The 22150-nt window shown below is 38.1% G+C and overlaps 1 protein-coding gene across 9 annotated transcripts in view; it reads right to left on the bottom strand.

Annotated features, from left to right (window-relative positions):
* Positions 1-22150, bottom strand: part of LOC118265080 (muscle-specific protein 300 kDa) — a 193513-nt gene that overhangs the window by 20230 nt on the left and 151133 nt on the right. For 7 of the 9 annotated variants that reach the window (XM_050705766.1, XM_050705765.1, XM_050705763.1 and 4 more), the window contains 5 exons: positions 18075-18257; positions 6590-17593; positions 6293-6493; positions 5841-6019; positions 5398-5524 (listed from right to left, as the gene is read on the bottom strand). In XM_050705766.1, coding sequence (XP_050561723.1) covers positions 5398-5524; positions 5841-6019; positions 6293-6493; positions 6590-17593; positions 18075-18257 — 11694 coding nt within the window. The remainder of the gene's footprint in view (positions 1-5397; positions 5525-5840; positions 6020-6292; positions 6494-6589; positions 17594-18074; positions 18258-22150) is intronic. The other 2 variants (XM_050705771.1, XM_050705764.1) reach the window with 2 other exon arrangements.

Below are 22150 nucleotides of genomic sequence, written 5' to 3'. Positions count from 1 at the left end.
GAGACAGATAGGTGAGATGGGTCACAAAAGCAACTAAATTAACTATTGCTATCTCTGTTCAGCGGAACTGTTGACGATATCGTGGCCCTATTTTGTATTACTTCCTTTATGATCCTATAACCTCGGCATTCCGACGTACAGCAGTTTAATTCAAACATTGATATTCTTCATTCATATAAGGTGTAGTAGACATATCATACTTACTATGAATTTCTTTTGCTAGTGAGATTAACAGAGGTACATCTATTAAGAGTTTTATTACAAAATATTTTATTAACGACATCTAATACAAAGTTTCACCTATTTCATTAAAAGATACCCTTCGGTCATGATTTAAAATGTTTTACACCATAGTAGCGAGTCTATCATAGAAATATGAAAAAATCTATTTCAATGTATTCATAAATATACGAAAAACATTACAATTAGCATTGTATTAATATATTTTAGTCGTGTATTTCCTCTCCGACATGATCGCGCGATGATCTCACTGCTATTTGCACAAATTACAATGAACTTTGCAGTAACTAAATGTGAATAAAAGTGGGAGTGCTTATAAACATTTTATTTGATTATTAACCGCCGTACTCAGAATCATATACTGGTTACTTAACCCAGTCCTTAGCAATTTCGGAACAAAATCGTCACTAAGGAATAGTTTAAGTTATTATTAAGTGTCTGAGTGCGACAGTTTTTATGACATTTATCTAGTTATAATAGAGGGTATTAGTATAATATTTATCTTCATTTTACTCTATTTAAAACGATCGAGATGTTTTGTCTTTAGATATTCTTCGTATCGTGAACCCTCTAGCGATACAAAGAAATGCAGAAGGTTACGATTGAACCAATAACAATTGTTACATGAAGTACGGATGCAGATTTAAGTGCCATAATATAGCATTAACATAAGAACATACTAAAAATTGTTTAGATAAAGTTGATAAACGTCAATAAGTACCATGATTAACACGAGATTATCAACATTTTATAATACGGAGGTACTTAACAAAGATTGATTTAATCTTACCTCCTGAAGTGACATATTTGGCGATAAATCACAGCGTGATCCCGTGACACATATTCCTTATCACGTCACTATTCAAAACACGGTCATATCTCACATTTATTGACAATATCATGGCACGAATATATGATTTACCTCTACAACACTTAGTATTCACTTAATTTGTTTACACATTCACTAATTATATAAAACAATAAATAATTAAAACCGAACGCTAATCGTTACGCCCGTAATTATAACAAATATAATTATAATAATTAACAAATCAACTTCGGAGGGTAGGTTTCTTCCCTCACAAATATGTAATTTTGTTCGTTAATATTTATTTAATTCAAAATAAATACACGACTCCCGCCATTTCACTAGCACTGCGTTGACATCACTGTTATTCGGATTTGAATTTTGAATGCAGAATTCAAATTTTACAAATTTGGAACATCGCTCACAATGGAGTCACGGCCGCGGTCCAAGGTCGGCATTGTATGCAGTTGTAGCTTTATCGCCTAATGATCAAATGAAATTATGCATAGTCGAGAACTTGAGCATTGTTTCACCCGGCGAGTGTGTGACCTTGCTTCTTATCGATTTTGACACTTCGGATTTTCGATTATTCGAGTTATGTTTCGAGTTTGTTCGTTTGTGTTCGCGCGTGTTTGGCAGACGTCCTTCGTGGTGGACGCCCGCGAAGCGACTGGCCCGCGGTTGGCTGGTCGCATTATCAGTCGCGTTATCAGCGCGATTTTATTGTCGCTGTTCATAAAGTTTCACTTCATTAAATCGTCTTATCATTTGTTTTTGCACTACTAAGTGACTAAATTAAATGGTATAAAGTCGTCTTATTACAACAACCGAATTCCGTTTTTGCCAGTCTTTGAAATTTAGGTGTTTTTGCAAATTAAGTTTTTGTGTAGCTGTAGCTATAAGTTAAATAGCAATAGTTGCTATCAGAACTTGTTACGAAGTTGTTTTAACTGAAAACTTTAGAGTGCTTTCAATAAATTGGTCGTCATTGGATTGTTTCTATCACGCAACTTACATTAGGTCGGTACCTACCAAATGTTCGACCTATGAGAGGTGACTTTCAGTTTTTTATTTTGTTACTTTATTTAATTAAAATTGGTAATTTTCTAGGTTTTCTTTTTACTCAAACGCAAATTCATTATTAAAATTACCTATTACATATTTTAAAAGCTATTTTTAAATTAAATAAGATATTATATTAAACGTTACTTTACCAAAAGAGACTATATTGTTTGCCTTTAAAAATTGTAGGTACGGGTATCTACAGCCAAAATTCTCGAAATCGTTGTACCGCGGTTAAGTAACTGTTTCACGCAGTTTTAGCGGTTCAAACACCGTTCGTTCACATATTGTACAGACTGTGTACGGCATCATTTCTTGTGTATGCCCAAATTGATAAATAAATAAAATGTGCGAAGCCACAAGGATGAGGAAACTAATATTAGTCTTTATTTTTTCAGCATTAAGTACGTGTTTTATGTTTTTATGATCAACACGAACTCTAATTTTTACAAACCATTTCAGAATATAATGAAAATCATAACTCCTATTAATTTTCAAGATTAAGATGACTTTTAACTAAATCACCTATACACCTAGCACTCACACATAAAAATGACCCTCATAAAAGATAGTCTTCTTTTTTATTGAGGGCGAGGCGAGAGGGAGTGTCAAACTTTTACTGACTAAAAACCACCCCGTTCCTACTCCTGCTTTTCGAGCCGTAGCCCCGGTAACCCGCTAGGTAAAAGTCAGTCTGGAAGTGAACCTAGCTTAACTACTACCGACAGTTAGGTACACTAGGTTCCAAAATCAACAATATGATACAGTTTACTAACTGATACTCTTGTTTTGACTCTATCGTGAGAACCAAAGTTACTTATAGCTGTTGACATTAACTGCGATACTTTCTCGGAATCCATTAATAACATAAGTACCTATTGATAATTAATTAAAATTATCTTGGTAATTTTAAAAATAATGCCTATTTATATTGTTAATATGGAAATCTGTTTGTTTTGTGCAACTTATATATGCATAGTCTTTTTGAAATTTTGTATAGTCATAAAAAGGACTACGCTAAATACTACGCGGCTACGCTAGGCTAAAACTACGCGGGTAAAACCGCGAGTCAAATCTAGCTCAGAAGTATGTTTTTGGTTCATTTAAATTTAATTTCTTTGAACCATTGTTAGCTATCCGTAGCTAAAAATAACACAAAGACAATTCAACACAAAAAGAATCTCTAAATATACACATTTCGCACTTACTTCCCAGACCTCACAAAGCACGGATGCACTATCACAGCAACTCAGTCAATGTCAACTTTGCGAATGACATCATGCCGGTCATGTGCACGCGCAGCCACAATAAATCGCTGTCATATTTGGCCGCTACCGACACCTATCGATATGGACGTCAAGTACACCCGGTCGTGAACCCCAACACTATAATAGGGATGTGCTTAATGCTTTCCTAATATCGACAGAACAAAATTAAGTAGCTAAGCTTGTTTTAATTTTTGGTTAGGTAGTCTGCCTTGTTAGTAAAAAAAGAACAATTGCTGCGCACATGCGCTTGTTGGCAACATCAGGCTAAATAGATAATGCGTTGTTATTAAATTTTCTTATGTAGCCCTGGACGAGACTAAATCCTTTAAATTTTTTGTAATCATATTACCAAACTGCGTGCGGACTTATGGTAAGATATAGTATGGGGGTTTACCGTAAACACCCTTATAAGCAGGGAGGCCTTTGTTCAACAGTTAAAAATAAATACTTTTTAAATTAGTGTACATGAATAATAATTAAAAATATACTTTTATATTATCAGATGGACACTAAAGTCTGCAATATGTCCTTGTGCGAATTAAATCTGCTTTCAGAAACAATTGAAAGTAAATAGTATTTGTGCACCTGTTTTAAAGTAATAATACATTTACGTAGAATATTCAATGTCATTTAATGTTTTTGTTCTAGTATCATTTTATCACTGATATTCTACCATGCGAAGAGGGACCTAAGGAAACCTACTTTAGACCTATGTTATGAATGGTCTGTATTAGGTTAAATGTGTAAATATTAGGCTACATTTCCGACCGCCTATTTAAAAAAATCAAATCAATAAACGAATTTATACATTTCCTTGATTAAATTGTTCTTATAGATTTAAGTGAAAATTATAAACATTGTATCGTGTAGTTTTATTTTTATACCAATGTATTACCATTTACCTACATGATAGTGTCCACATTGCTTCAACAGAAGAGAATGAAACATAAAAAAACGTCTATGCTAAGTGCATAGACCTCTTTGGTAAAAAACGATGGACGTGCGTCCAACACTCCCACTCACTAATTGTATTCAACTTGATGTAATATGGAGCACAAAAAGGTGAGTGTATCATCGTCACTGTCTTATTAAATAAGCATTTTTTTACTCTTCGAGTTTGAGGAACTTTAAAAATAGATTGAACCAACCTGGTTCAAAGAATACTGTTTTAAATGATTAATGTTCGCGAGTAAACCGTAATTTTTAGTTAATATCGCATGACATTAATATTTTTCAAGTTCAAAAAGACAAGCTACTTTGTCACGTCAGTTTAACTATGTATATTAATTATACTGAAATGTACATAACAATAATCTAATAATATATTAGACTATCCCCTTGAGATATACCTAAGCATGGCTTTACAACTGAAGCTATCATAGTGTCCATCGACCCTAATCGTGCAAAGTGTTAGGCGCGGTCAGTTCGCGTGAGTCATTGCCGCAGGTTCGATGTCTGTTTGCACTTTACTTTATTGATCTCTGGGCGTATCTTAAAGTTAAGTGCTTGGCTGGTAACTTGTGAATTACCTGCTAAAGCTAATGTATGTTTGGGAGCTTGAGAATTAATGTTATGTCTATATATTTATGTAGTACGTTTTCTAGCTTTCGTTAAGTAGGTCGAGGTCATCTTAATGAATCTCCATTATAACTTAAAGGTCTTATAGCGAGGACTACAGCTAAGGTATCTAAATATCGTTTAATATTTATGTTGGGTATGATCAGTGCTATATCTTAAACTAGACATTTTGTGAAATATTTATAGGACTACCTACCATCTAATATTTCCTAATTTATCTATCACGACGTGTAAGCTATTTAGAATTAAATAACATGATCATTCAAAACTTAAATCAGACACGTAGGCCGTAGTTTCTAACATAATAATATTATAACATAACTGAAAAGAATAGACAGTCATTACAACTGTAATAGGATGTAAGAAATTGTCAATATGAATTCTAGCATCTAGAAACCATCATGTCCAAAAAACCTGTTGAAAATAAACACTGGCACTTACTTGAGCGGTGTTGGGCGCATCATCAGGCCGGAGTGCGTGGATCTTCGACTCCTGGAAGTCAGCGAAGGCTCGCACGGCGGCCGCAGCGTCCCTGTAGCGCTTCCATAGTTCTACTGCTTTGTGGTACCTGGTGGAGGAACGTTGGTTCAATCTTTGTTAATTTTGGGATGGAAATATATTTATTTTCAAGTATAGTTAAGGAAAAAAATACTTTTAAAAGCTGTTATTGATGTCTTGCATTCTGTTTAGAAGTTCCAGAGATTTTAGGCTCGCACATGGAACTCACATCGTATGCAACGAATATTGGGTAAGTACGAGGTATTTGAAATATGTCTAGGCCTCTTTAATGAACATTGGGTATGACTAAACAAGTAATCTTTTCAGCCTTTGTATAAGAAATAAGTAATAGAAGTTGTTTATAGAGTTTATATCCTAGGCCTTACTTGTCACAGAGCTGGTTGAGGTTGGTGCAGGTGTGCTCGTATGCGGCGGCGGCGTCGTCGAGGTCGCGGCGCAGGCTGGCGGCCACGGCGGGCTCGCTGGACGCCGCCAGCGGGGCCGCCGCCGCTGTCAGCTCGCCCACTAGCTCGCCGCTACGCCGGGACAGCGACTCGCTCAGGTTCTGTACGAGAAAATGTTTATTATTATCAAGTAAAACGTTGAAAAGTTTTAATTTTATATTCAAATATATTAGTTTAGTTCGCTGTGTCATGAATAAGCAGGTTATGTGGATTAAAAAGAATACAAAATTGATATCGAATTAATTTTGTGTTTCAGACGATAAAAATAACCTGGAAAATAATATACTTAAACATTATTTTACTTGCATCAGAGTAATATTCTCATTACATTGTGATAAGGGTAAATAACAACCATAGTACAAAGAGCTTCTTACCTCGAGTTTCTCGGTGGCCTTCAGCAGCCTGTCGTAGTCCACCTGTCCCTGCACGGTGAGCAGCTCCACCATGTAGTCGGCCTCGCGCACGGCGCCCTGCACCAGTTCCAGCTGTCTCTCGAACCGGCGCCAGAGTAGCAGTTTGGCGCGGAGACGAGTGCTCAAGTCACTGCAAGCCGCTTCTAGTTCTGCGTGCGTTTCCTATGAGGAAGAAGATTTGTTAGAATACATTTTCAGGTTTATTTCTAGGCGATCGATTATTATAACTTTGAACTCAAATAATTAACTAATAGTTACCTGCAAAGCAGATATGTCTCTCTCGACGCCCGTAGGCGACACGACGACACGCAGACTGGTCGGCAGCGTATGCAGCGCCTGCCTGAGTGCCAGGATGTCTCTCCACTGCGAGCCCAGCTCGTCTATCAACTTGTCGCAGTTCTCCGAAGCCCTCTCCACCACATCACTGCCTAACCTTTCAGCTGCTTCACACTCTTCGAGCGTCAAGCGAGCTCGGCGCTGACTCTTCTGGCACCTAATAATACCGGCCTGCACTTGCACTATCTTCTCCTTCAATAACATGCTGCGTTCAAGTTCTTCAGAGATCTGGTCGTCAAGAATACCGGACTGCGTCAACAGAGCACCCAAGCGGTCTGATTCAGCAGTAGGCAGCAAACTCAGTCTGCCCAGTTCATTCTGTATTCTGTCGATACGTCCAGTCATTACTTGAAGTCTTTCGATGTACAAGTTGAGTTCGTCTTCACTCTTGATCACACCTTTAAGACTCTCTAGAGCTGCACGTAGTTCTCTTAGTTCTTCCTCCAGTATGTTGAGCTTCTCTCCGGAGGATACGTCACGGTCTGAGATGTTCTGTATTGCCGAAGAGTGAATGCTGTCGATCTTGGCTGCCAATTCACTCCATTTGTCTTCGATCTTAGAGAAGAATTGTCTTTGTACCATCTCATCAGAAACCGGTAGAATTTCTAAAGCCTTTTCAAATTGAACGCCTGATTCATTCTTCAAATTGTTATGGACCTCATGTTGAGCCTTTAGCTCCCAGAATCTTCTGAGATTGCCAGTAGTTGTGATATTTTCTGGAGTAATAAATTCCAGTTCTCTGTTTGCCACCTTCATCCATCCTTCAATTCGGTCAATGAGAAGGTCGTACGTTACCCAGTTTTCTTTAAAGGCTGTCAGTCTTGTAAGCCTGGAGTCCACATCGTCCTGTAGCTTCAACAATGTGTCTAATGCTACAGAGCATTCTGATTCTAAACCAGAACAAACTATTAAGTTTTGTAGGCTTTCTGTAATGGACAGAAGACGTAACATCTTCGCATAATGATGCGAGACATCCAGACTTATGGACTGATACAGATTTATGTATTGTTCGTGATCTCTGGAAGTGACGTTGCTGAGGTCTGGGACTCTTTGTTGTGCGACTATGAGCCATTGCCGTTCTTCCTTCATTCCATGTTGAAGTAAAGACCACCTGGATGCTGCTAACGTCATTTGTTGAGCTCGACTTGCAGCTCGGTCGATGATAATCGTCGCTCTATCGTGTAAAGAATTGTGCAAAGATGAAAACTTCGCTCTTGTTTCACTATCCAGGTTATCTTCTAAAGATTCAAGGATAGCTCTGCAATGGCTTAAGTTAACGAAGAACTTTCTGTGCTTTTGGATCTCTTCGTGTAAGTGGTCTAAGTCTGACACAATGATCTTTCCATCAAGTAGAGCTTCGGCTACATCAGTGATCTGCCCGAAGTCCTGTAGCGTTTGTTCGTATTCCTCGGCCAGAGACGCTAGCTGCAAAAGTCTGTCCCTCTCGGTATTGATGGTGTTTTCTATTTGTTTGGTGTCGTCCTCAGCATTGTAAAGCTTGGATGGACATTCCCTTTTAGGGTTGGCTTCAACTAGACTGCGACATCTCTTGAACATTTTCCTAATCGTTACAAAGTTATCTAAATTGTTAGTTTCGATTTTATCCAACTTTTCCAATTTCTGTTGCGTTGGTAGTTCCGACATTATAACGTCGTCTAAATTATTTTTCACGGCTTCTACAGAATAGCTTAGTTTATCTGTATCTTCTAAGAATTTGATCCATTCTTTTTCTACTTCTTTCACTTTGACCGAGCTTTGACTGTTCAAAGTATTAACCGCATCTACTTGACGCGTTAACGTTTCGATCAAAGTAATTATTTCTTCACTCACTTCAGTCACTTCGATGATGTGCTTCAGATCGTGAACATGTTTCTTGAGTGTATTGAGACGTTCAGTTTCTTCAGTCGACTTCACGCCGCTGAAAGTCTGTCTCTGGATCTTGTATTGAATTTCTTCTAACCAAATTGAAATGGTTTCAATGACTATGATTACACTCCTTTCAGTTCGTGTTGGATCATTGTTCTCTATTGAATTCTTTACTTCATCTAGTTCCTTATTGACAACTAAGTTATAGGATTTCTCTACTGATGGTTCTAATAATGCAACAGCCATGGAATCGTCTGGTATAGTCTTCTGTGGTTCAGTGACTGATTGAGTTCGTTTTTCAAGAGCATCTAGTAATCTTGCTTTTTCAGATTTGTGAGGGATAATAGTCTTGCTAGGAGATGGTGACTTAGATTTTGACCTTTGAACAACATCAGAGTATGTTAGTTTGTGTAATGTTTGTTTCGACGTCATAGGACTAGCAAGTTGAGAGATGCCTTCATCAATCGATGATGCATCTTTAAGCGACATATCTTCACTGGTTGGTGTCACGGACAACGAAAGCTCAGTATTAATTGGATCCGATAGACTTTCTGGAGATTGCAAGAGAGGTGATTCTGTCTTCTTTTTCGTCCTTCGCCTCTTCTGTTTGTACTTTTCACCCAAAATAGATTGGGGAGGTTCTTCGAATGAGCGTTCACTCTCGATGAACTCCGTAGTGGCTTGTGGAATCGAAATCTGAGCCTTAAGGTGGATTTCATACGGCTCGTCCGTAGAAGTGGAGATGGAATCTTCAGAATAGTTTCTGGGAGAAGTTTGTTGGGTGCTGTCGATTGTAATGACATCTCTTCTTTCTAAGTCTAGTGGTGGAATTGGTGTAGGAGCAAGTTCTACGGGTGGAGATCTTGGAGAAGTTTGTTGGGTGCTGTCCACTGTTATGATCTTTCTTGTTGGTTCAACCGCTGGTTCAATACCAGGTTCTACAACTGGCGTTGGTTCAGGTGATACTAATTTTTCTGGTAATTCAGGCACTTCCTGTACTACCGGCTCAGGTTCTCGGGGAGTAGTTTGTTGAGAAGTGTTAACAGTCTCGATCACTTTGACTTCTGGTTTAGGAGGTTCAACCTCTTCTCGTGGTGTTGTTTGCTGAGTGCTGTCAACAGTAATAACCTCTTCCTTTATTTCGAGAGAAGGTAATGATGGCACTTCTGGAATCTCCACTGGCAAAGGTTCAACCTCTTTCACAGGCTCTGGTTCAGGCGTATCAGACTGAGTGAAAGTGCTGACAAGTGGGACTTCAGGTGTTTGCATACCCATCTCAGTCAGCTCCTTCTCTTTGATAGGAGTAGTTGAAGTTCCTTGTTCCGTTATTTCTTTTTGAACAGTCTGGATATCTGTTTCAGTTGTTTCTACAATAATTTCTGTACTCTTCTCATCTTTTTGTACCACTGGCAATGGAGATGTTTGCATTTCTCGTGATTCTGTGATGATCTCAGGAGTAACTGATTTCTCTTCGACAATGACAGGTTCCTCAACAACTGGTGACGTTTGTGAGAACTTCTCTTCAGGAGTGCTAATATCATGCGGAATAACCTGAGTTGTGGCTTCAAGTTGTACAACTTGTTCTGGAGTTTCTGACCTGCTAGTCTGTATTTCAGTATCTGACATAATCTTTTCTACCACAGTAACTACTTCTTCAACTGTTTGTGTATGAGCTTCTTTGTCTTTCACAGGCGTCGTTTGAGTGATAACTTCACTCATGGACGTTGGTGTCGTCTGCATTTCAATATCAGATGTTTCTGGTCGTGGTATCTCTTCAACAGGCTCAGGCTCCTCAGGAGACGTCTGGACAGAATATTCTGTAGTAGCAATTTCTTCTACTATTGGAACAGGGAATTTAAGGATAGTTCCCACTTCCCTCTCAGCAGTCTCAGGGCTGCTTTGGACGCATTCCTCGACGATTTTGACAGTCGTGATATCAGACGTTTCACTGATAGTATGGTAAGACTCTTCTTTGGGCGATGAAGCTTCAACTTCAGTTCCAAGTTTAGGACTTTCGGGTTTAACCTCTGGCTCTGGTTCTACAACAGGTTCTGGCTCTACATCTGGCTCTGAGGGTGATTTAACTGGTTCCACAGGAGTCTTCTTCTTGCGCCTCTTATCTCTGCCTTTCTTTCCAGGTTCACGCATCTCTACTGGTGTTGTTACAGTAGTTTCATCTGTCTCTGTTGTGGTTATTACTGGATATGCCGTCTCTTCGCTTTCCCTGTGTGGTTTTCGTTTCTTGTGCTTCTTCTTACTTTCAGTTGTCGGTACTGGACCCAAAGATAAGTCTTCAGGCTCGTATCCCTTTTCTTCTGAGATGGTAAGAGATTCTGATTCGACATAAGAGTCTTCGATTTCAGGGGCCTGTGGTTCTTCAAGCACCGGTTCCTCAGGTGTTTTTATCTTTTCAGGTTCAGGAGTAGCGGATTTAATAACTGGAGTTGGTTCCTTGGGTTCAGGTTCAACTTCGGCAACTACCACCGGTTCTAATACATCCTCGGTTGGTGTAGGAGATTCACGAGGTGGAGAGACTGGAAGCTCCACATAATGGCTCAGGGATGAGCTGTCGGTACCCGCAATACTCTTATCTGTTTCGATTTCAGTCGACTCACTAGTTATGGAATCGGTTTTATGCTTCTTCTTCCTTCTGCTCTTCTTACTTTGTTTCACAGACTCTGGTGGTGTGATTTCTGCTTTTGGTTCTTCGGGTACTACATCAGCAATAGGGACTGTAACCTTTTCTTTAGTGATTTTAACTTCGCTTGGCAGGATCACTTCAACATCTTTCTTGACAACTATCGGCTCGGCTTCAAAGTGTTGAACCTTTAAGTCGTATTGAACTTCAGGTTTAACCTTATCTGCTTCGCGAGATTTAGTCAAAGACAGTGAAATGTCGACTGTTTGTTCTGGTTTATCAAGCTGTGTAACTTTAGGTTCTGGTTTGAATCCCCTAATATCAGTGTCCTGGCGTTCAGAATGAAGTAACATGGAGACATCATATTTAGTACCAGGCCTGTCTGGCTGAGGCTGAGTAAAACCAGGCAGTTCAGTTGTTTGAGATGGAACATCTTGTTTCTCAGGCTGGCCGAACGTCATCATTAATTTGTTGACGCTATCAGACGAGCCTTGAATTTGTGGTTCGAACTGTCTGATGTACGACATCTCAGGAGCCGCAGGCACTTCAGTGACATCAGCTTCAGAAATAACTGTTCCGATTTTCAATGGTTCCACTTCAATCGTAGATTGTGTTGGTGCTTTTTCAGTTGTGATTTGACTAATAATCTTTTCAACTCCAGTCTTTGTAGGTTCAGCAATGCGTTCATATTTATCGGTGCCTTCTTGAGTGATGAATTCTTTGATTAATTTCACAACACCAATCTTGGGTTCTTGGCCAATTTCTACCTCTGGGAAATCGCGTTCTGGAGATATTGGTTTAACATCTTCAACGACTGGAATCGAAGGTTGTTCAACGACCTCTGGTTCCTTCGGTACTGGTTCTTCAGATTTTATAACATCCTTTGTGATGACAGATACGATTTCTTCTTTTTGAGGCAAAGGTTGTTCTTTAATAGAAATTGATACAGTTGATGTTGGTTCATCAGGTTGGACTGGTTCTTTAGGTTCGATGGTAGTGCTTGTAGAGACTTGGGTAACTTCAGATTGACTAACAGTCGTATCGACCTCAGTCTTGGTAGTTTCAGGAATGCGTTCATATTTATCAGTGCCTTCTTGAGTGATGAATTCTTTAATCAATTGTACAACACCTATCTTGGGTTGTTGGTCAATTTCTACCTCTGGGAAATCGCGTTCTGGTGATGTTGGTTTAACATCTTCAACGACTGGAATCGAAGGTTGTTCAACGACTTCAGGTTCCTTCGGTACTGGTTCTTCGGATTTTATTACATCCTTTGTGATAACAGATACAATTTCTTCTTTTTGAGGCAAAGATTGTTCTTTGATAGAAATTGATACAGTTGATGTTGGTTCATCAGGTTGAACTGGTTCTTTAGGTTCGATAGTAGTGCTTGTAGAAACTTGGGTCACTTGTGTAACTTCAGAGTAATCTTTAGGCACATCAGATGGAATTGCTTTAGGCTTTTCTTCTACTTTAACAGGAGAATGAATGGTACCTGCGTGAATACTCTCCTTTTCTAATAGCTCTCGTGTTATTTCTGTCACGTTAAATTGTGTCACGCCCTGTTGTTCTGTAATCTCCTGCGTAATGAATTGAACACTATCATCCTTAGGTTTCTTCTCCGATAGTTTTTCTTTCTCAGGTTTTTTCAGCGTTTCTACAATTTTCTGATCTTCTTCAGAAATTTCTGGCTTATCCTCTTTAAGCACGACTCGTTCATCAACTATGTCAACCTGTTCGGGAAGTTTGGTCGTTGTTACAGTTTCAGGAATAGCAGCTTCTTTTACTGGAGCTAATGTTTCAGGTGTTTGTGGTTCTTCAATAGCTTCGACCGCCATTTCAAGTGACTCTTCCCGTTTGATTGGCATTGCTGGAATCTTGGACACTACAGTGTGGTCCATCTCACTACCAATGAAGCTCTTTGTGAGATCAAGCAGACCTGTGTCTTTGGGCACGTCCACAGTACTGGCTGGAGTTACGTCAGTCACTTCTAAAGCTTGAGCCATTTCAGGTTCAGGTACAAAAATGTCTTCAGTGGTGCCAATAGTTTCAGGTTCGACTTCAATCGTTTCCTTGACTATTGTAACAATTTCAGGTGATTTGGTAACAAGTGTTTCAACTGTTGGCTTCTTTTCTTGAACACTAGTAGTTGTAGTTATAGTTTTGTGAGTAGTAGTAGTAACTGTTTCACTATCCTTAACCTTTTCTGCTTCTGGTGATTTCTTAATTTCCTCTTTTTCAGGAATAGGCACATCCTTTTCAGGTTTGGGTGTTGTAGGTTTAGGTGAATGATCAATTTCCTCTTTTTGTTGAATTAATTCATCCTTTTTAGGCTTTGTTGGTGTTTTATGGATAGCTGAATGATCAATTTCAGTTCCAATGAAGCTCTTAGTAATGTCATAAAGTGACGAATCCTTTTGTGTTGTAATAGTTGTGTCAATCACCTCTTGTGGTTGTTTAGCAGAAGTTTCCACTACTACTACTTTGTCTGGAGAAACATCTTTAGCTGGTAACCTTTGCTCAGTTAATTTAACTTCAACAGTAACTGTTGGTTTTAATTCTTCTGGTTTCGAAAGCTTTTCATCAACAGGTTTAACTTGTTTTGGTTCTTTGAGTGCCTCTGGTTCTGTCAAAGGAACCTGTTTGATTTCTTCTGTTTTTGTAATAATTTTCACAGGTGACGCTGGTATTTTAGAAACCACTGAATGATCCGTTTCACTTTCGATGAGGCTCTTAGTTATATCAACGAGAGTTGTATCCTTAATTCCATTTGTTTCTGGAATCTCGGTTGTAACAGTCTTAGTAATAGTTTCAGTGATTATTGGCGCGTCACTGATGATGTCAGTGACTTTGGTTACTTCAGTGGTTTTCTTAGTGATTGTGATTTCAGGTTCCGTAGACTGAACGGTCTCTTGAATTATTTGCATCACTGTTTCAGGCTCCTGAGTCTTGTCTTTAGGTACAGGTTCTTTAGCTGGTCGTTTTTCTTCTTTCGTTTCTTTAGGATGCACTGGTTCTGGGGTGCCAACAGCTTCTTTTTGTGTAACTTCAGAGGTTACAACGGTAGTAGTTTTAGTTTCGTCTACTGGGGTAGTTACAGTTACTGTTTTAGTAATAACTGTTGCATCTGGGCTGTCAAATTTGACTGGTTCTTCTTTGACTGGTTCAGATTTAACTGGAGCATCTTTAGTAGGTTCAGATTTAACCGGTAGTTCCTTAACAGGCTCAGATTTAACAATTTCAGTTTCCTTTACAACTGTAATTTGTTCTGTTTTGACTGGTACTTCTTCAATTGGTTCAGACTTAACTGGAGCATCTTTAACAGGTTCAGATTTAATCGGTACTTTTTCTAATGATTCAGTTTCCTCTAGAACGACTGTAGTTGGTTCAGATTTAACTGGGACCTCTTTGACTGGTTCAGATTTTACTGGAGCACCTTTAGCTGGTTCTTTCGGTTTCTTTGAAATATCTTCTGCGGTGTGTTCCATTTCACTACTAATTAAACTCTTAGTGATATCAATCAAACTAGTGTCCTTTGGAGTGTCACTAGATGTCACAGTCGTGAACTCTGATGTGACATGTCTAGTTACTGTAGTTGTTGTAAAGCCATCTGTTTCCTTGGTAGTGATCGTGGATGTAGTTACTTCAGGCTCATTGAACTGGACAGTCTCTTTAACAATCTTCACTGTGGTATCAGTATCATCACTTGGCTTTTTCGAAGAATCCGGTGTTATTTCCCTAGTTATAGTGGTCTGTTTGATTTCAGGTACAGTTCCAGCAACATGTTCTATTTCACTGCCAATGAAACCCTTTGTGACATCGATGATGGTGGTATCTTTTTGTGTAGGCATGACAGTCACTGTAGTAGATTTTGTAATTCTAGTAGGGAATTCGCTCTTGACATCATCCTCTTGTATGATTTCCAATGCTTCAGGTTTGCTTAACTTAACATCGATATCAGTTGTTATTGTAGAATCTGGTACATATTCGTCATCTGGTTCTTCTACTATTTGTTCCGTCACATGTTCTTTACCGTCAATAATCTGCACTTGTTTGATTATTCTAATACGTTTTGTTTTAACGCCTTCGGTTTGAATGCTGTGAGATATTTGAGGTTCCTCTTCAATAACTTCAACATCATCTGGTTCTTCGATCACTTCTTCTGTGACGTGCTCCTTACCATCAATGATTGTGATATGTTTGATGATACGTCTCCTCGTTCTGGTTATTTTTCTAGTGACTTTCTGTACAACCGTAGCTACATTGGTCGAGGAAGACTCGAAAGTGGAATGATGCGTTCCTTCAGTTATCAATGTTGTGTGACCATCCTCGTCGTGAGGTTCTTGTACGATGTAGGTAGTTTCATCAGGTTGACCTGGTAGAATTTCATAAGATTCAGACACTGTTACTGTTTTAACCGGAGTGCTTTCTCGTTCTTGTGAGGATTGCACTCTAGTAGTTGTTGATTTAGTTATCGTGTGGTGGGTTGTACCATCCTTTTGGATAAACTCCACGGGACTGCTCTCTCGTTCTTGTGAGGTCTGCACTCTAGTAGTTGATTTGGTAATAGTACGATGTGTTGTACCTTCCTTTTGAATGAAGTCTTGCATCATCTTTTCAAGTTGTTGGGCTTGGGTTAGCTCAACTGGTGCATCTACTTGCTGGCTGTCAGTATCGTCAGGCTTCTCGTCTTTAGGTTTGTCATCATGCGGTCTATCCTCAGATGGTTTGCCGTCAGGTTTGTCGTGCTTCGGTCTGTCATCCTTTGAAGAGTCATCGTCTTTCCTAGGTGGCAGGGCTGGGTGATCGTCTCGACGATCATCATCATCTTCACCTCCTGAAGGTTGAATGTCACCTCTTTCTCGAACGTTTATAGAAACCCTCGGGATTTGTTCCTCTACTACTTCAACATTGTCAGGTTCTTCGACAATTTCTTCAGTTACGTGTTCTTTGCCGTCAATAATAACGACGCGACGGATGATACGTCTTCGAGTCTTTACTATGCGCTTAGTAACTTGCTGAACCACAGCAGTTACACTTGAAGTAGATGTTTGAACTTGAGGTAGTTCTTGTCCCTCAGCCAGAAGAAGAATCTGTTCAGGGTTCATATCTCTCTCCATAGTAATTTTCATATCAGGTTTGGATGTAAATTCTTGAATAGTAACCTCACCACCAGGTAGGCTAGTTATTACTTGACCGCCATAGGTTTGGTATTCCATATGTTGTACTTCACCTTCTCCTAATGTCGTAGATGTTCCTGCCTTCTCGTCTCTTATCACGATCTGGGAGTAGGCCTGATCGAGAGGGAGATCACTAGATAATATATGAGATTCATGTTGTTGACTCTGGAGTATTTGTTGTCTTGTGACTAGTGTCTTTCTGACCTTCTTTACAATAATCCTCTTGGTACCATCGGCGTCTACTACAACTTCTGTTGTCGTTTCGTCAGGTTCCACCATAACCGTCTCGAAGGACTGTGGCAAGCTATGTGTGATGTTGAGCTGTGAATCCTTTCTGAAGTTATCATCCTTGTAGTTTGCGTCAACGAGCAAAGATTTCTCGTCAAGCTTTTGTTCCCTTATTACAGGTCGACTGGCAATTTCAATAGTCTCGTGACCATCAGAAATTGTCTGTCTGACTTGAATATTTTCAAGGATTTCCTTAGCTTCAGAGTGCGGTTCACTAGTTTGTATTGCCATTTCAACTGGAGGAGCGCATGTGATGGATACGTCGTGTGTGACTTTGGCCTCAGGTTGGCATATCACAGATTTGTCAGACACAGACGGCGGCTCCGACATGAGGCTCTTGCCAGTTTGTGTTTCAATTGCCACAGTTTCCTTTACAACCTGCATTTGGACTGGTTCAGGTTTCTCATGACTAGGTTTACTTTCTTGTACAGTTACTTTTACACTTTCTTCGGGAGAAGGCTGCTTCACCGATGGTACTTTCTCTGAAACTTCCTTTTCTTTGATAATCTCTCTAGGCGACACCACCTCTTCGGGCATCGACGTTGAGTCGATTGTCCTATCAGTCTGCGAGATGTCGTCGTCGACCACTTCTGGTGCCGACTTGATCTGCAGCAGCACCTGCCTTAACCTCTCTATCTCTATATTGACTAGATTCTTCGTTTCCATTAACGCCTTTTGCATCGCAACCAACTTCAATTTCAAAGACTGACTAGTTTCATCTTGACTTATCACAGTTATTGACTTCATAATAGTTTCATACTCCTCGTACTCAATTAGGTAACGGTCATATATTTCAATATATCTAATAATATCTTCCTCCGTGAGGACTTCGGAGTGCTGGACGGTTTCTTTGAGACCGTTGTTGATGGTCTCCAGCCATTTGTCGAGCTTGGCAATTTTCTCCTTGTTTTCTTCTATCTCTTTCGCTTGAATAGCCACTTGCACTTTGGCTTCCTGAAATTGATAATACAAAATTTAATACACTTTTAATATGAAACTACGTCCTTTCACCCAAAACATTATGTATTGTATTAGTTTGATGTTAATTTCCCACCAGTGACATTTAAACCTTATTATGAATGAATGCATTTTCTTAAATATTACGAAAGCATACAAATATTTCTGTTAGAATTAATTGGTTCTTGTTGTGTATTGTATGGTATGTGTTTGGTTAGTATTATCATGCTGCAAATAATGATAAATGACTAAAATATGTAATTTATGTTCTAGAATGAAGTTGATGAGAATTAGTTCAGTAGAGTTGAGTAGAATGATGTTTCGCATATCTGACTTACTAGTTATTTTAAATTACTAGTATTAATAGTCAGTAACTGAATGAGACATTGCAAAACCAGCCTTAATCCAATGTTAACACAAGTTATTACCCAACATCCAGTTAGCAAGCACCAGTCAAAGGAATGTTGAGTAAAGTTACCTTTCTTACCTCGATGATTTCCAGACCATCGTTCGCTTGCTTCAGCAGCTTCGAGATCTTGGCCCTCATGATGACCAGCTCCTTCAGCAGCGTCTGCACCTCCTGCTCCTGGCGGTACTCCATGATCTTCGTTTCCAGGATCTCTGCTGCTTCTTCACACTTCAATAGGATGCTGATGCCCTCCTGGAAATTTTGTGGAGACCGGTTGTATTTTTTGTTTTGTATTCTTAATCAGGTAGTGAAGAGAAATATAGGCAGTTTAAGATAAATGTAAGAATAAAGCTCTGATTTTGTAAGACAAAAATAAAGAAAAATAGACGTAGGTAGGTGAGCCTAAGTGAGTAAATTGAAGAAAGAGACAGCGAGAGTTTGATTAGAGTACAATCATTAGACAGTATCTAGGTATACAATATCAGTTTTACGAAAGACAGAAGAATATTCAGTACAAATGTGCCTAACCTAACGTAACCAAACACATTAATAGTTACGACAGTAGAGCTTACAATGAAACCATTCATACAACCTACTGCGTTACAAGGTACCTACAAAATTTATAGCCGGGTTTAACTGAAGAATAACACTCAAATAGTTGCGCAAGAGTAGGTAGTAAAAATCTAAAAGTGTTTTGTGATCTGTGGGACAGGTGCTGCCATCTGTTGAGCATTAGCTAAACCAATTAGATAGACATTAGGATAAATAAACAAATTGATATATGTACACTTTTGTTTACCCCTTCGAACTGTAAAAGGCATTACATTATGTAACATTATAAAAATACTGGTTAAAAATGGGTTTGCTACAAGATTTGTATATTAAAAATAACTTGTAGAAGTACCAACATGAATGTTTACCTTAAAACCAGAATATTTCAAACATAAACAGAGACCCCGGAAATGTTTACTATGTGCTATGTGCTATATAGATACTTAAACCATCAACTATGACTTTTTATTATTTGCCAGCCAAGAGTAATGTTTTGCTAAAAACGAACATTAATAAGTACTTGTGAAAAACTATCTATCTAAGTGGTTTCGGTTATAAAATTGAAGGACATTTAGGATTTTTTAATCACATTAATATTATAAATGTGAAAGTATGTTTGTTTAGATGTTTGTCTAAACTATCAGTAGTTTCAGTGTGATTGACAGACAAATTAAGTACAGACATATTTTGATAAAATTAGGCATACCGGGCTATGGGCTGACTTGGGTGATAGGTTACTTTTTATCCCACTGCTTTGCGTTTGAAACTGCAATCTCCTATCAGCTGAGCCAAGAAAATAAGTGAAAAAACCTATCTACAAAGTAATAAATTTTGTAAAAGACAAATAATCTTTTTCGCAGATACCTCAAAAAACATCAGTACTAAAAGCCGTGCAAATATCTCGCATAATTATTATCTCAGCCAAGTGCATATGCAAACAATAATATGCTGTAGATAAAACTAAAATAAAACGTGTCCTCATATTTCGTAGAAACATGCTAAATATAGAGATGACATTACTTAGAAAATATTACTCAGACAATTATGTCATAGCTAATAAAAATTAAACACACTGTATGTATGTTTAATTCATGTTGTAACACCCTTTATAGTGTGTAAATGAGGATGTGTGAAACATACAATTCAATTAAGTTCATGTATGGTAAAAGGGACAAATAGGTACTTTAGGAAAATGGTGCCAGTATAAAAATAATTTTAATTTTTTAAGATTATGTTCTCTACAGGGTGTAACAAAATACCCATATACATCAAGAAGCACTGAATAATACAGGTTTAATAGAATCTGTACACAAAGTTTCAGCCTAAAATTCGTTTAAAAAAAAATTGGTACCAAATTCTTGGTGTCGTATGATTCTTGATTTTAAATCATACAAACGTGTCACAACACTACCGGGGTCGAGACATTTCTTCTGTAAATCTGATCGCCTAGTACCTATCTACCTAATTTTGATTCGCGCGGCGACGGTGCGTGCGTAGGTACATTAGACGCTTTGTTTGCCTAGTACCTGTATGCTAAAATTTGCCTTGTAAATATTAAAATGAAAAATTTATTTAACTTACATTTTTAAAGATGTGGTTCGATGTGACTATACCGTGATAGTGAATACACAACACACTTTTGCTTGCTTGTAAAATAAATCTCAATCACAATCACAACAATAACAAACACCTTCTGAATGCTACGTTAAATCTTCTCTCTTACAAACACTGTTACAATACCAACGAAAGATAATTCAACTCCACGTTAAAGAAATTGATAATATTTTTTCGTAAAAACTAAAATTCTAATATTTTTCCGAAATATTGAGATGACTGAAACGTTCATGATGACAATATTATGTCAACACTGACAACTAGGGCTGGCGATCTGAGATCTTCTTCCCGCGAACCAAAAAGGTTGATACCTATTTTAAATCGGTTCACATTATTATTGAATCGGTAATGTAAATTAGACTATGAATGATATTTCTATGTATTCCACTGTAAAGAAATGTATTGAATAGTAGCCTATTAAAATACAATATGTGTGTTTTATCTATTAATTTAATCAAATACGTATTTTGGAAATACACGTCGAATTTGACTAAAGACGCTTATTAGCCCTGAAAAAGATAACAACTTAGCCTTAGTTTACAAGTAACTAATGTAGTTACAAATAATATTTGATTTTTACAGTGTCCTTTTAACTATTATGAAATACATCGAACCAATAACGATTAATCGTATTTTCTTTAAATCGGTTTCTTTCGGGGCAAGTCCCCCATCCTGAATGACAATTCCTATGTACAGAGAGAGAGAATCCAAAGAGAGTAGCTAACAGACGATGACAACATTTCCATCTCTCTCACATAATACACTCAAGCAACGCGTGCGACTGGGAAACAAGATTTTATCCTATTTAATATGAAATTAGGGATCTGTGAGTGCGCAACCGTTTTTCAATTTATGTAATGACAATTCTCGTTTCTTATGGATTCCTAGTACTTTTGCATGTTTTTCTCATTAAGACTAAGCTAATTTGCTGAGTTTTTTTTTAAATTCTGTCAATCTCTCTAAACGCCTCCAAGTAAAAATGTCCATTAAAAATTTATTCAAGAACGGAACCCACTGGGAGTTTTTTGTACTAGGACACACATAACTTGCATAGAATTGATATTTAGGGTTCATTTGAACACAATATTATGATATGAAACCCTTTTTCGTAACGTCTTCAATGTATGTAATAACAATTCTCGTTTCTTATGGGTTCCTAGTATTTTTGCATGTTTTTCTCATTAAGACTAGGTAAGGTAGGTAAGAGTAGGTATCCACAATAGTGAAAGAGGAGACAGAGATTGACAGAAGTTCACGAAAAGCTCAGCAAGTTAGTTTAGTCTTAATGAGAAAAACATGCAAAGGTTAAGATTACTTCACTCATTTGTTTGAGACCATCTTATCTAAGAAAAACAAAAAAAAAATGGTATCTCTTTGTATCACGTGAAGACCAGATAGGTACCTAATTATTTCATATTCTTACGGATACCCTTGTCTATGTACTTAGCGTAATTTAAAATTGGTGCGGGTCGCACGATTCGCATGCTAGCGTGTCTAAAGAAAAAAATAAGCATCGCGCTAACAGACACGTATGCGGCCGACGAGATTTTCTTTACAAATGTCCGGTGCTTGTACTCGCTCGAGGTTTTGGCTTAGTTTGTCTACAAACATATTCTTTGTTTTTTATGAAAACCTTTCTTCTTAAAACAATTTCCAAAAGAAAAAAAAAAAGATGTTACGAAAAATAAATATCCGGAACCCTTTTTTCTTTATTCGAAGAAATACCAGGAGTAAGCGTTTTGATTTTATTTAAGTACATTGAGTGCACTTGCACCACCGATCAGCTGATTTCTTGCAAGTGATGTAATGATTTCATTTGTAGGATTTCATGTATGTATGTATTGGAAAAATTCATAACTTCGTTCCATGAAAACATGAGTTTAAAAAACCCATCCCGTATAGTTTGTTATGTCCTCTAGAAACCGTGCACTTGATGTGTATACCCCCTTTTTGTTACACGTTGTATATAAAATGATATA

This window comes from Spodoptera frugiperda, chromosome 28 (assembly GCF_023101765.2).
Source record: "Spodoptera frugiperda isolate SF20-4 chromosome 28, AGI-APGP_CSIRO_Sfru_2.0, whole genome shotgun sequence".
Lineage (NCBI taxonomy): Eukaryota > Metazoa > Arthropoda > Insecta > Lepidoptera > Noctuidae > Spodoptera > Spodoptera frugiperda.
The sequence above is the reverse complement of the archived record's forward strand: the minus strand, read 5'-3'. Positions and strand labels throughout refer to the sequence as shown.